Genomic DNA, 15006 nt, shown 5'->3' on the forward strand with positions numbered 1-15006 from the left:
TTTTCGATAGTTTGGTGGAAGTGCTTCTGCAATGATTTCCAAATGTAAATGCATAAACAACACAAGATGATTTAAGTGGTTCGCCAAATCGACTACATCCAATGGGGTTTGCTTTCATTGTATTTCACTATATACATGAGGGACTTACAAGTACAATGAAAGATGGCTTAAAGCCCTAAGAACATTTTAAAGAAATATAAGAAGGTAATATGAAAGGGAGAATGGCTTTCTTTTTGGAGTGGTTCTTTCTTCTTCTTTTTTTCTTCTTCTTCTTCTCTCTTTTTCTCCCTCTTTTCTTCCGTTGGTTCTTGCTCCTTCCTTTATAAAGATTGCTTGACATCTTCCTCTCAAAAGAATCTCCACAAGTATGCCAATAGGAAGAAAACAAGTGTTGTGCCAATCATTAGACATAAAATGTGTTCCAATAGAAACAATCGTTAACCTAATCATCACCATGAAATGTGTTCCAATAACAAGGCAACAAATGTTGTCCTAATCCTTAGAAATGAAATGTGGTCCAATAGAAAAACAACAAATGTGAAGCTAATTATGAACTAATGAATACAAACTTGCTAATCATCACCAAACATTTAACTCTTAGATTCCTAATGAATACAAACTTGCCAACTCACCCTTAGTAGACTTCCACCTTCACATTTAGAGTGGTGAGCAATCACTAATCATTAACTCCTAATGTACAAACTCTCCACCTCATCTTTGAGAGAAAATATCAAGACAAAATTACTTTAGTCCAACCTCAAACTCTCGGCCCTATGTGAGGACAATCAAACCAAACTCATTTAATCTCCCTTCTCCAATTCAAACTAAAAATATCTCTAATTATATATGAACATGAAATAGCTAGTTTTTTGAAATAATTTGTAAAAAGGATTTTACATTGAAACTATTTTACATATCGAAAATAGGTTCTTGTACGTAAAAATAATTACCCACATACATACATATATACATATAACCATTTTTTTTTTAAATACGGGGTATTACAGTACCCGAGGTCCCCCTTGTGTTTTTTGACGTCCTGAATCCATTTATGACGTCTGTTTTTTAAAATTCAATTGTTATGGTAGAGTTTTATTAATTGGACCCTTTATGTCCTTAGGTGCGTTTATTAGAGGCGTTTTCGTCCTTCCTATTTCGCATGGCTCTTCGACGACGGAGTATCTGTGAGTAGACCCTTCCAAAATGCATGATTTTACTATTAGAAATGCATACATGAAAAGCATGATTTAATGGCTACATTTTATGAAACGTTTATGAGTAAATTGGATTTATGCTTTATGAATTATCATGCTTTACTGGACTTATGTTTATTGAGATATTTACGAACTTGATTTGTGATATGATGTTTGAGCCGTTGAGCTTCGATGAGATATATATATATATATATATATATATATATTGGAAAGATTATGTTCATAATTTTATGTGCTTGCTTAGTGGTTATCCATACTATGAACCTACGGGTGATTGATACTTATAATTGGCTTTGGTCGGGTGATGTAGTGGCTTCGGTTGGAATATATTTATATTTGTCTTCGGTCAGGTGATGGAGTGGCTTCGGTCGATTATGATAACACTACTAAGTACATTATATACAAAATATGTTTTATGAAAGGTTTTATGGCATGCTAGGGTTTTTGGAAAACCTATTACATATTATACTATTGAGTTTTCATAAACTTTGGGGATTAGTGCGTTGATGGATAACTATTTCAGTATTACTCATATATCAACTTGGTCCACTCATATTTTGTTTTGTGCCCCCTTAGGACCTAGGAACGAGGCATACGATCCGAGCTACGAGACATTTCCATACTAGTGACTTTGTATCTTTCTTTCCGCTTTGAAATTCTTGTAATATCACTCTTTGTTACACCTTCCACTTGTATTCAGAACTACTAGTATGCTCTAAACATGTCATGCATTATCACTTTTATTTTGTTGACAATTGAACTTATTATATTATGTTGTTAAGGTTGGATTTGAGTATTATATTGCGTAGTTATGTGTGAAAGTTATATGCATGTTTTACATGTTCTCAGCATATGAATTCATAAAATGGCTTGCGTCACCCTCGAGTGTCGGCCAGCACGTGGCCATCCCGTTATCCTTTGGACACTGGGATCGGGGCGTGTCAATAATGGGAAGTCCTTATAGTATAATCCCTAAATGTAGGAACTAAAATACTAAAAAATCATTGTACATTTTGTTGGAGTATTGTGGCCATTGGTAAACAAAAACTAATTGTACTGTTGGTTTTTCAACGGTTAAAAAAAAGGGAGTTGCAGCAAAATGGGAAGCTGCTTTGCAGCATTCCCACGCGGGTGGGTTCAGAAAACAAGAAAAAAGCAAAAAGAGTAGTATCTGTGCAACATTCCCAAGTTGGTGTGTTTTTTTCCCACTCAAAAATCAAAGGAGGCCCACTCTTTGAGTCCTTATATACAGTCCTCACATTTAAGAATTTCTTTGAGATATCCAATGAGTCTCTATTTATTAAAATACTTTGAGGACTTCAATTCCGATTCATTGAAAGTCTTTTGTCCCTGTATTTAGAAAATATAAGATTGTAGAGACTCAATTTAGGATCCCACAGGAGATGCTCTTAGTAAAAAACCTTGCCAAATAAACTATATGAAACAAAACTTCAAGATATAAAAAAGTGGGACACACATGCTACAATTTGAATCAATAAATTAAGTGCTCCCTAATTCCTTGTTATTGGCAACAAACTTTTGCTAAACTCAAATCAAAATACCAATACTCTCATTTAGGGAAGGAAGTTTTTCAAAAATTTGATACTTAAAAAGTTTAGATTATTAAGGGCCTTTTTGTTCTTTTCTTGAATCTAACTTTTTTAACTTAAAAACACTTTTTAAGTTTTACACTTTAAATACTTGTTTGGTGGGACTGTTTTAAAAAATAAAACTAAAAACTTATTTAAAAACTAGCATACTTCTAGAAAAAACACAAGAAGTAAGATTTTAAAGTTTTTAAACTCCAAACCCACTACTTTCTCTCTCATCTCCTCTCACTCCCAATCATTTTCTATTAGCCTTCTATCTTTATCATATCATTCTCTTTTCATTTCTCATTTGATCCTCTCTCCTCCCCTCCAAATTTCTCTCTCCTCTCTGCACTATTTCCTCTTTCTCTCTCATCTATATCTACTCTGACCCTCTCCTTGATTCTTTGTGTTTGTCCAATTAATTTATTTATTTTGTTTTTCTAAAATGGGGGACAATTGGTGGCAAACTACAGTTATTTGCCCCTTTTGGGCCCATAAAGGCTAAGAATTTCACCCTGCTTATGGCCACAATCAAGCAGACTCACTAGCTCGGAGCATCGAACCCGGGAAGGCTCTGTGTTTGTCCAATTAAATTTAGTAGTAATTCTCAAATTCACAGGAGTTGCTGTAGGGTATTTTTCCTTTTCATTTCAATTGTTAAAATTTAATAACAATTTTGAATCTCATACCAAACAAGTTTTTGGATATAAAAAAAAATTGTTCTTAAAAAATGTTTTGAAAAATTATGAAATTTTTTAAATACAATACCAAACATGCTCTAAAATTTTCAAAACATGACACAAAGTTAAATAATGTAAACTGAAGCAAGCACTTCTAAGTTATTGCATGAAATCTAATTCAAATACCAAATGTCATGCCAAAGAGGATTGGTTGAGTTGGTAAAGATCATTCTCTTAACTAGATCAACTCCTAAGTTCGAATCTCGTTGACGTCAATCCCTTTTGGTGAGCAATCTGTAAAAATTAAAAAAAATAAAACGGGTTAAGATCCCTCTCTAAGTCCTCAAAGAAACTTGTATTTAGTTGTATGCCTCACCTTAAGATGGGTAGCTTCCCCTCCCCTCAATATTAAAAAAGAAAAACCAAATGTCACAAATTTTATTAGCACAAATGATACTCTTACCACTTATTTCTACAATCTCTATACATGCGTTGGCGGATCCCATCTTTATTAAAAAGATGATATAAATGATGATACAATTAGATAGTAAGAGTATCATTACTCTTTTCTCTAGGACTAAAACTCTAATTTAATCATAGTTTTGAGACAAGCTCTATTTAATTCTTTAGAAAAGGAAACCACATGTCACACGTTGATTGGTAGAGATACGTAAGCAGCCGAACACTATTATATTTGAAATGCCATTTACCAAAAAAAATAAAAAATTTGAAACTTCTTCCTTGTGCTGACGCGGGGTTCTTCTCCATTTCTTTGGCCGCCTCCTCTCCCCTCCAACTCGTCTCAGGAACCTCGCTGCTGTCGTCATTCGCTTCCTGCGATTTTAATCGCCGACGAAGGTACTGCAATTCGCCTCTTTTCTTTCGCTTGTTCTGTAAATTGTATGAATTTTCGTGCTTGATCAGATTCGATTTGCCAGTTTTCGAATTCGAATAAATGTGGTGATTAATTATCAATTGTATTGCAATTTTGGGAAGTACTTTCGAAATTTTTGTTCGGTTTGGGTTAGGAATTTTGGTGTAGATTGGATTGAAACAGACCCTAATTTTAAGCCTTTGTTTGGCTAATACGTTGAATTTAGGGTTTCCCATAGGAGATTAGGTTTTGGGTCGGTTCAGTCATCCAATTTGGGTCTGTCTTTTCTGTTTAGTCAAATTATGATTGTGTTGTATAGGAAATTACGTGACTTTTCTCTCAGTTTTGTGATTTTGTTATTGGGTTCAACAGGCAATGCCGCAGTTTAAATTGGTAGTTTTTTTAGAGCTTAATTCTTTTGATGAAATATGTTAGGGTTTGATCGGAAACCTCGGGTCCGGATTCTGTTGCCCGGACCCAATATGAATTTTATTGAAAAGGAGTGTGCATCAGTAGGATATTCACTTAAACCATCAAAATATTCTTTAGTTTTATATTATTGGTTTTCAAAGCCACTACTTTTTTGTTTAAAGCTTCGTTGTGCGTAATATTTCGGCGTATTATAAATCTCTGAAGTATGTTCATAAATAACTTATATTTTGAGGTAGTTCATTTCCCTCAAATTATGGTTTATAACAAAAATCCTTTCTATGGCCAGGTATTGGAGACTCACAAGCTAACTGTGGGCAATAATCGAGATAACATAATCACCTTTCAATTTGAAATAAAAGACGATTGCTTAAGCCATCTCACCAAACTCGAACTCTAGGGTTTCTAATGGCAGGCTATGGAAATGCGGCTCCATATAGATCAAGGTATTAATTTTACACCGCATATTTGCTATTTTGTGTGATTGTGTTTGATGTATATATTAATGATGGTTTTTCAGGGAGGGTCTTAACCCAAGACCAGCGGCTAACATGGATGAAATCCAGTTGAGGATTGATCCGATGCATGCTGACCTGGATGAAGATATCAACGGCCTCCACAACCAAGTGAGAAGATTGAAAAATGTATGCACTCCGAATTTTTTAGTTTCTGTATTTTGTTTGGGCATTTGAATTCATCTTGGTGCAACTTGGAAATGTTAATGTTATATATATTGTTTTGGTCCCATCCTTGTTACTTTATTGGTATTCCTGTTACCTAACCCTTTTACGAAGCTCTAGCACTTCACTTTCGGTCTTTGTTGCTATTAGCTGAAGTATGTAATGGTCTGCGTGAGCCATATGTTTTTTATTTGGATTTTTAGTCGTAATTATTCACTTGCATTGCACCTGTTATTTGGTAGATCCTATTACATGGTTATTGATTTTTTGCTTATTACATAATTCCTCTACTCTGAGGAGGCCTTCAGTGCAGTGCATTTCTTTTCTCAATCTGGAAGTGACCGGTGTTAGATTTGTGTGTTGCGGCCGTTGTCTTAAAATTATTATAGAGTATTTATGGAACCTTGTTAAAGTATCTATTCCCTGTACAGTGCTGTTTCCTCTATTAATTTTGTAGAAGGAAGTGCTGGGTTTGATGGGGGATGGGCTTGTACAGTATTTATTTGCTTGGTTATGGATATCTAATGGAGTTAGTCATTGAAGCCTGTTCTTTTTTGGTGTCTGATAAAAGTAATCAGCTTTGCATAAATTCGAATGCTTTCATTTCATGTCTTGCCTCTGTACATTTGTTTGTTTCAGAGTTCATCTTATAGCCTAATTATGGTGCATTATGACCTGTAAAATTGATTTCCGCAATTTGATTGCAAATAAATTTAATACTGTTCTCTTATTTTGGCGCAGGTAGCTCAAGTTATAGGTACGGAAGCAAAATTCCAGAATGAATTTCTGGATCAGCTGGTATGCCATCAAACTTTAGACATTGTTGCTTTCATATTTCACTTTATTTGGAACAACACAGGATTTCTGCAAATTAAAAAATTGGGTGAAAAATAAAAAATTGACGCCAAGTAAGAACTTAAAGAGATCGAAAACTGCAAGAGAAAAACTTTTTTTTTTATTTATTTTTTTATTTTTTAACAATCATCGGAGAACCTACCTGTACTTTAGGATTTTTTTAGTGGATGGAAAGGAAGTTTCTGAAATGAAATTTAATTGCAGTATGATGGGAGGATATACACAGCTTTCTGAAACCTATATCTTTGTCTGTCTTGATTACAGCATATGACGCTGTTGAAAGGTCAAGCAGGGTTGAAGAATAATGTCAGGAGATTGAACAGAAGTATTATCCGGAGTGGATCAAACCATGTCGTCCACGTGGTGGCTTTTGGACTACTTTGTTTCTTCGTGGTATACTTTTGGTCCAAACTGTTCAGATGAAAATTGGATACTTAGTGCCTTCCAGACATGTGTTTTCTAAGGCTAAAAGAGGTTTCCTCGACAACATAAGTACTTGTTTCATTGTAAAGCTATCCACATGTTCATGTTACTAAACACGTTGAACATCTTTACAATCTTGGTTCGAGCTTCTCAAAGTACTGTGCTTAGAGCAACACTAGGGGAGAAATGATCCATTTGAGAACGAAAAGATGCAATTTTTGTCATAAAATGTTTGTTACAGATATATGGTTACAAAGTAGTGAAACCTTTCGCTAGCTACATTGGCAAACGTTTGAATCTCTCTGCGAACTCTCGATGTCTTGTTCTAACTTGCTTGTTCTTACTTGTTTGAGGACAGTTCGTGCCAACTCTGCAAAGTAGGTTTCATTGTGACCGACTCGGCCGTCTTTGTAAAACAAAAAGCATTCGAGTTGTTTTTAGGTTCCGGGCATTCTTTTTCGGCATAGGGATACCACCAAGCACACCGGTGCTTCATACCGGATTGATCGGCCATCCAGTGATGAGCATACTGACCTATCCCAGCAAGCTCCAGCCATCCTTTGGGAAAAAACTCCTTTATGCTACTGTTTCTATCCATGAAGAGCATGTTTGTTAGCTGGGCTCCATGTGGGGATGCAAGGATGTCTGTGTTTGTCATTAGTCTAACCCCGTTTAAGAACACCGAGTTTGTTATGTTAAGCTACAAACTTCGACCAGGAAGCCCTAGCGTCAGATTGGACATGGGCGCATGACTTCTTCTGAGCATGTCACGTATTTACGTATAACTAACACTAATACTCCTCTAACTTGAAATACTCACTTAACACACAATACATGTAATAACAACACGATCTTCGTGACCACTTTTGCTAATCCATAACACGTATACTTAAGTCAAAACTAAATTATCAATTAAAGCTAATATATTTTGAAATAGGAAATGCCTGTCATCAACCCCATAAGTTCACCTAATTATTGTCAACGCAACATGTTTAACCTTAAGAACTTTGGCTCTTCAGAATAAAGAAATGAAAACAACTTGCTGGAGGAAGAGAGAGAGCAAACCTGACACAGAAATCCAGATCTTCAGACGGAACCACCTTTAACGTGCACCCATCCACCGCCGCGCACTCCCTTGAGAACACAGCAGTTACAGCCGTCGGATTCTTGAACGATCTTGGTCCTCTACGTCAACCTAATGCTTGGCTCCCCTCTCACATTGACCTCTCTGCGTCTGCCATTAGGGTTTATTCCACAAAACTCTCTTGCTTTACATCTCAACAAGTCGGACACTTGAAGCTTCTTCTTCTTCCCCATTTTCCCAACATTATGCCTCATCACAACCGCCTTCTCGAATCAATAAGGCTCTTCTCCCTTCTCGAACTCTTCGACCTGCACTTGCCCGAAATTCGCTTGCATCACATTCTGAATCCACAACCCCATTTTCTCTCCAACTCTAAGCTCTCCCGAGTGGAAAAGTACCAATCTTGCCGGCTTTGCGCATCCATTTGTCATAGACCAACCGAAGAAAGGCATCATGGCAGTTAACCGGTGCCACAAGTTTCCGTAGTCATAGAATGTGTCGGACACAAACGCGAGGCCTTTCAAGAACGTGGTGGAGTATGGTAAGCCATCAGGATATGCCAAGGCATATGAGTTTTTGGTGCCATCTTTTATGTCGTTCCCTTTGATGACAGTAGCCTTCCGTTGGTTGCCTCGGAAGGGAAATAAAGGTATTCGGATTCATTTTCTTCAAATGTGTCACTCAAGGAGCTCATGAACCAAGTGTTTCCCTCCATTGCAGTGTTGGCAAACCTTGTGTCTTTGAGAGGAAGTAATGTAACCGAGTTTCGGAGTTTCGAGTCTCGGGGTTTTGAGGCAGGAGAGAAGGAAGGAGAGGGTTGTGCATGAAATAGGATAAGAATCAGAAAGAGTGAGAAGAGGGAAATGGTGCTGAGAATGGTTGAGTGAGAAAACCTCTTCTTTTTTGTGAATAGCTTGGCCTTGCTTTCCACTTCCATAATTTCTTGTGTTCAAAGTGAATGGCAAGAAAGGGCACATCGAGAGGATTTAAGAAATTTAAATAAAAATTTGACATCGAGATTGAGGTTTTTTTTTTGTTTAAATATTAAGATAGCAACAAATGGGTGTGATTATATTATTTGGGGTCAACGGTAGATATGCATACAATCGTGTGGTTATATTTATGGATAGGCAATAAGATTAACCGAAAACAACACATTAGTTTGTTCGTTTCTTCTTTGCATGATGGGGCGCCGCCGGCCTGACCGTGTTACTCATGAGTGACAAACTTTTAGGGCATGATAGGATAGGTTATTATATTTAGGATTGGCTAGAAAATCCCCAATGAGGGGTTTTATATTGGGCTGAAGAAATGATGAATATAACCAATTTAGAGTTCTGATGAATCTTTGGAGATCTATAAAATAATCTCTCTTAATGAGAGGCTATATGCATTTCAGACTCTATATGGGGCTATATATTTAGCTATGTAGTATTTGATTACGCAGTAAATTTATTTTTGTCTTAACTTTTCTTAAGTTGATTTTTGGACATGTTGTCTTAATTTTTTTATGAACTTTTCAACCTAAAAATATTCAAATTTTGACAAAGTTAGATTTCATCACTTATGCTAGTTATGCACCGTTAGATTAGGTTCTCTTATCTTAATCTCATATGTTGGTTTGTTTTGATCTAAAATCTAACAAGATAAGATTTCTTTTCATAACAACCATTGAATTGGATTATCTAATCTCAATCTCATCCATTGGTTTATTTATCTACTTGGCACATTCTTCGAAATCAAACAATATAATATTTCATTTCATAACAACCATAAGATTTCATTGCATTTCATGTGAAGGAAACCCCAAGTGAAGCTAACTGAGATCATGCAACACTTAATCAATATCTAATCAAGGTCCTCTAAATCCCTACCAATGCTTCCTCTAGACAGAGTAAGGCCAACCAACCCTGTAAGTATCTCTCTTTTTCTCCAATTCTCAAACCCAACCCTAAAACTAATAAAAAGAAAGGGGAATCATAATACATTTCCTCGAGCAAGCAAATCAAGAGAAAATGGAGAACCATCTGTAGCCGGACCATCTAAGTATGGGGAGTGCCATTACTGCTTTCATTGTTCTACTATTGAGTGCAAGTCTCGCTCATTGAATTGTCGCGGTGATGCGGGAATCCCGACCTCCATTTCTATCCGCACGAGAGTCAGCAGAAGTAGAAAGAGGAATGTTTGACGTAATAAGTAGTGTAGTGAAATCTTTGTCATTGAAGGCTTTTAAGTAAAAAAATCCAAGATTTCATAGAAGAAGTAAAAATCGACGTGGTGGATGAACATGAAGCTCCAAAGAACCCCAACAATACAATGGGAGTTTTTAAAAAGCCGTTCCCTAGTCACGCTCTGGTCTCAACATGTTGGGCTAAGGAAGTATTCGATTTCCAACACCATCACTACAATTAAAGCTATGAATACTCTTTGGCTTTGTGAGGAAGATCCTTCATAAAAATAAATAAAAAATAATTTTGGTCGAGTCTCAATAAGGTCATGAAAACATTTCTAGTTATTTATCTCTTATTTTACCTATACTGGATTTTCCCGGACCAATACATGATTTTCTTTTGGTTTTTCTGAGATTGGTTCTTATACTAGGAGGTTGTACCACTTCTGGGACCATGATATGCATCACCAGGGGCTGTTTTTCTAACAGGAGCGCTAAAGCCCTTGACTCCATTGCAGGTAAGCTTGTTCTACTGCGATATTTTCTTCTTCATTTGCATGGATCAGTTGGTCAGGCTGTGCTTGAACAACGACATTCCAAGAAGCAACTTCCTATGGTATGGAATGGTCCCCTATTGATGAATAAAATCACTCGAAAGAAAGTAATTTCACCACTCCGTGGGCAAATCCATCTTTTTTGTTATCTTCTTTTGTAGTCTTTTATTTATTGGTTTCATCCCGTCCGTCCCATTACATCTAGTGCGTGTCATAATTTTTGGGTATAAGCCCCTAGCGCAAGCACTAAGCAAATATCCCTACCCCTCCCTTCTTGTTTTCTTTGTTTTTTCTTTTTTACTTATTCTTTCTAAATGAAAAATAAAAACAAATAAAAAGCAGTCCGTCTCTCCAAGTTTCTACTACTTAGTAGCACTTCTGCTATTCAATCATAGAATAGATTCTGATCAAGCGGAGAAAAGCCCTATATTATTAGTAAGTTAGCGCGCCCCTTTCTTTCTCCAAGTCAAGTTTCTCGCTTGTTAGTCTCTTTCACTCAGGTGACTTCTTATTGGGCAAGTTGCCACCCGTTGTTCAATACCCTAACTATAGTAAGTAGCTTAATCTATCGAGAAGAACCATCAGAGCTATTACTCACTACATCAAAAAATTTCCATTAATGAAAGATGTAAATCCATTGGAAACTAAAAAATACACATGTCGGATGAAATGGTTATTGCTATTTGCTACAATAACAACTCATTGGTTTAACTAAATAACTAAATAAAATAGATAGACATTTCTCTTCATCTCAAGTCAGAGGCGAAGAAACTCATTCTCATACTCATGTGGTAGTTACAATTCAACCTACCCTTTTATCTTAATATCGAAAAATCCCTCCACTTTCACTCGTTATAGTAGGATGAAAAAGCTCTCACAAGAGCAAGGTCTACTCGACATAAATTATGAAGTTAAGGAAACCTTTCACAGGAATCTTCCACAAAACTATCAACTAATATTATCAACTAATCAGAACGGTTCGTTATTAGACCGTGAAACCATTTATAGAAGTTCGTTGATATCTTCTTCTTATAAAGCAAATCGACTTCGATTCTTGAAGGTATATGTGCTTGGATGGCGGCTCAAGATCAGCCTCATGAAAACCTTATATTTCCTATTACCTTGTGGAAACGCACTTTAGTGGAACTTTAGCTTTAGCCGGTCGTGACTAAGAAATCATCGGTTTTGCCTTATCTTTCTCTTTTAATGAGATCTCAATTCTAGCAACGGTTTCATTAGATATCTTACAACTAAAGCCCTTTTTTTTTCGATCCAGTTCCTCCACCACCACGAACCCTAGTTAGATTCAGGCATGATACACTTTTTAGTTATCGGGAGAACCCATTGTACAATAGATGCCACAAAGATAGCTAACTCTATTATCGAAGAAATATGGAAACGGGCGACAGTTTGGCACCATATATTCGGGGATGTAGAAAGAGCAGTTGTGAGAAGCGAAGGAGCAAAATAAATGTCAATACATGCTGCCAACAGTCTTTCTTTGGAATTATACTGAACGGGCCGATCCTCCCCTTCTGTTTGTTTTAGCAACTTATCCTAAAGTCTTCGCACTAAGAGCTCCCCGGCAACGACAAAGGAACCAACTCTCATGTCACTGCGGGTTCACCAGAACCTGTAATAAACCATCATTTCAAACCATCATATTACAAGAAATCTTTGGATATCAATTCGAAGGGAGCGCTGAACATTAAAAGTGAAGTAGCTTCTACCTACAGGAGCATCCGCACGACAGTCGATACTCAAGATTTCGTTTAGCTAAGTGGCATGTATATTAGAATAGTCAAGCTTACCCTAATTTAACATCTGCCTAAACTCCCAATCTACTTTTAAATAAACAAACAAACTTCTCTAGCTAGATTAAAAGATTAGTATATGAATTCCCTAGTTATTTTATTTCCACATGAGTAAGCCAAGCTACTTATGCCAAGCAGCTAACTTCGTGAAAAAGTAGTTTACTTACTTAGTGCTTGCGCTAAGGGCTAGGGTTTTTTTCTCTGTTGGTTGAATTGGCCACTAGGTGGAATCAGACCTTCAGCTCTCGATTGCTGCTGGATTACCTATATTGCTTGCATTAAGCTTTCTTGGCTTTCAGTTCTCGGAGATGCACAGGTCGTGGATTCCAAAGCCTAACAAGCTAGGCCCTATAACACCATGCAATAAGGACCTCATTGTCATGGAAGCCCTTTCCTTACTCCTTAATATAGTTTATGACGATGTCTTTCTAACCCACTCTGATGTGAAGAAAAGGGCCAAAACGAAGCTCAAGAAACAAAGCAAACAAGGCCGCTGATTTCACCATCCTATGCTAGTAAAGCCTCGTTGGAACTATATGATATTGGTCTAGTTTCATAATTGGACGTTGAGAGTCGCGCTACGCTATGATCTAGAAATGAATTCAAACAAGGTTACATTAGGGCACCCAGCGTAATTGATCCATCTGCATTATTCCCTAATTGAAGCAAGTTAGTAACGAAGTATAGTGGAAGTTACAAATGCCCATCTCGCCCTCTGAAATAATTTGATTGCACATGAATGAAATGAACATGCACAGATAAGCTAAGTCTTGTATTTGTAGCATTTAAGTAACTACATTGTAATGACTTTACAATTTAGATCCATTTGCTTGTATATGCTTTCAAATAACAAAATTGTACTGCCCTTACAATTTAGGTATGTTGTTTGTTCATGTTTTTGGTTTAGGTCCTTACACTATCAATGTTAAATTTTATCACCTTTTTATGAACTTTTCAATCAAGAAAATTAAACACAAAGCACAACATTTTTTTCTTAATAAAAAAACACACAAAAAAATGGTCATTGTTTGTTAATGTTTTCTTAATCAAACAAATAGTTGAAAAATAACCCTGAAAATCATGTTTTTAAACTAATAAAAAAAAATAAAAAATAAAAAGGAACCAAGACTGGGCCGTTAATTTGGTACGGGCTCCCATGTGTTTTTAGGGCTAGATGTAGCCTAAAAAAAAATGTTAAAAAAAAAAAAACTCTAGGAGCATCGATCACGCTCATGACAGAACCATTAAACAACCCGCGATGCCATAACGCTCGTAACCCACCCACTCATCAAAACCACAACCCCTCCTGACGACATGCGACCCCACAGTGCCATTCTGATGACCCCACAATGTTAAAATTACTCACAACGCGACCTTGAGAGAAAGAACGAGATCATTGCTCGCCAGATTGCAACCAACAATGACGATCAAGCATCGAACCGACAATCACCACCCATAACGACAACCTGACAACACCATAACCCATAGTGCGACCTAGATTTGAGAAAAGACTTGATCTAGAGAGAGGAAGAGGAGAGATGAATAAGTGAGGAGAAGAAGACGATGTAGTGATCAAGGAGAAACCATCAAAATGGAGGCACGAGCCTTCTTCTTGGACTTGTAACCCATTTCCAACGATGGGTTACGGAACCCCTGTTATCTTGAATTTCAATCCAACATATGTATCCCACCAATAATGTTGTTTAATCCCATCAAACAAAAACAACAGTTGAGACTTAAGTCCATTTTAGTGGATCGTATTGACACGCTTCGATCCTGATGTTCCATGGATATTGGGATGGTCACGTGCTAGCCGACATTCGAAGATAACGCAAGTCATTTATGAATGCAAATGCTGAGAACATGCACCTAAATTGTAGCAAGATAAAAGAATGTGACATAAATAATATTCGGTTCAAATAATTTTATTTGTCATATTTGGTTCAAGTCAACCTTGTAGGTTAGTATGTATCACCCTGCTCTTTTACACAAACTAACCTACAAAATTGTTATAACACCACATATCAACTGCATAAAAGAGTAATTATGGTGAAGAATTTCTTTTTTTTTTATTTATTATTATTATTTTTTTTTTATTTTTTTTTTAAACAAACAATGTTCTCTATACTAAAAGGGGAAATGAGCTTAGTCCTACAATGGGCTAGTAATAATGTAGTTCAAATTCGCTTTTAGCGAAAATCAAACCTAAGACCTTTCACTTACAAGTAAAGAAGAATACCACTAGACCGTAATATTAAGCGACTAAACTTAATTTTAATAATGTCCACTCTATACATAGTGTGTTGCCACCATATGTTTTTAACAGTTAGTTTTATGCTTATGGTATAATTTGCTCAAGAGTCAATAATCATGTCTCATTAAAACTTTGGGTTCATCATTCTCTTTAATTTATAATTATATATGCCAATGTGATTAGCATAAGTGTATTTTTCTCCAATTAGAAGTAGGCTGTCTTATGTTCGTTTTTGACGAATGGTTAGTTCGATATCAAATTATTATGGTAGACTTATTGTATGACTTATCTCAAATCTGTGACATCCCATATCGTCCAGGGGAGTGATCCTTATATGTATATTCCCATCCCTACCTAGCACGAGGCCTTCTGGGAGCTCACTG

The 15006-nt window shown here is 36.4% G+C and overlaps 1 protein-coding gene and 1 pseudogene across 1 annotated transcript; one reads left to right on the forward strand and one right to left on the reverse strand.

Moving 5' to 3' along the window:
- Positions 1-4204: 4204 nt before the first annotated feature.
- On the forward strand, positions 4205-7036 carry LOC137710745 (bet1-like protein At4g14600). The gene is made up of 5 exons (XM_068449867.2): positions 4205-4344; positions 5079-5235; positions 5310-5433; positions 6211-6267; positions 6589-7036. Exons 2-5 carry the CDS (start codon positions 5198-5200, stop codon positions 6745-6747), a joined length of 378 nt encoding a protein of 125 aa, XP_068305968.1. The 5' UTR covers positions 4205-4344; positions 5079-5197; the 3' UTR covers positions 6748-7036.
- A 709-nt stretch (positions 7037-7745) lies between these two features.
- On the reverse strand, positions 7746-8768 carry LOC148690420 (uncharacterized; annotated as a pseudogene).
- Positions 8769-15006: the final 6238 nt, after the last annotated feature.

This window comes from Pyrus communis, chromosome 15 (assembly GCF_041283825.1).
Source record: "Pyrus communis isolate YQ-2024b chromosome 15, ASM4128382v1, whole genome shotgun sequence".
Classification (NCBI taxonomy): domain Eukaryota; kingdom Viridiplantae; phylum Streptophyta; class Magnoliopsida; order Rosales; family Rosaceae; genus Pyrus; species Pyrus communis.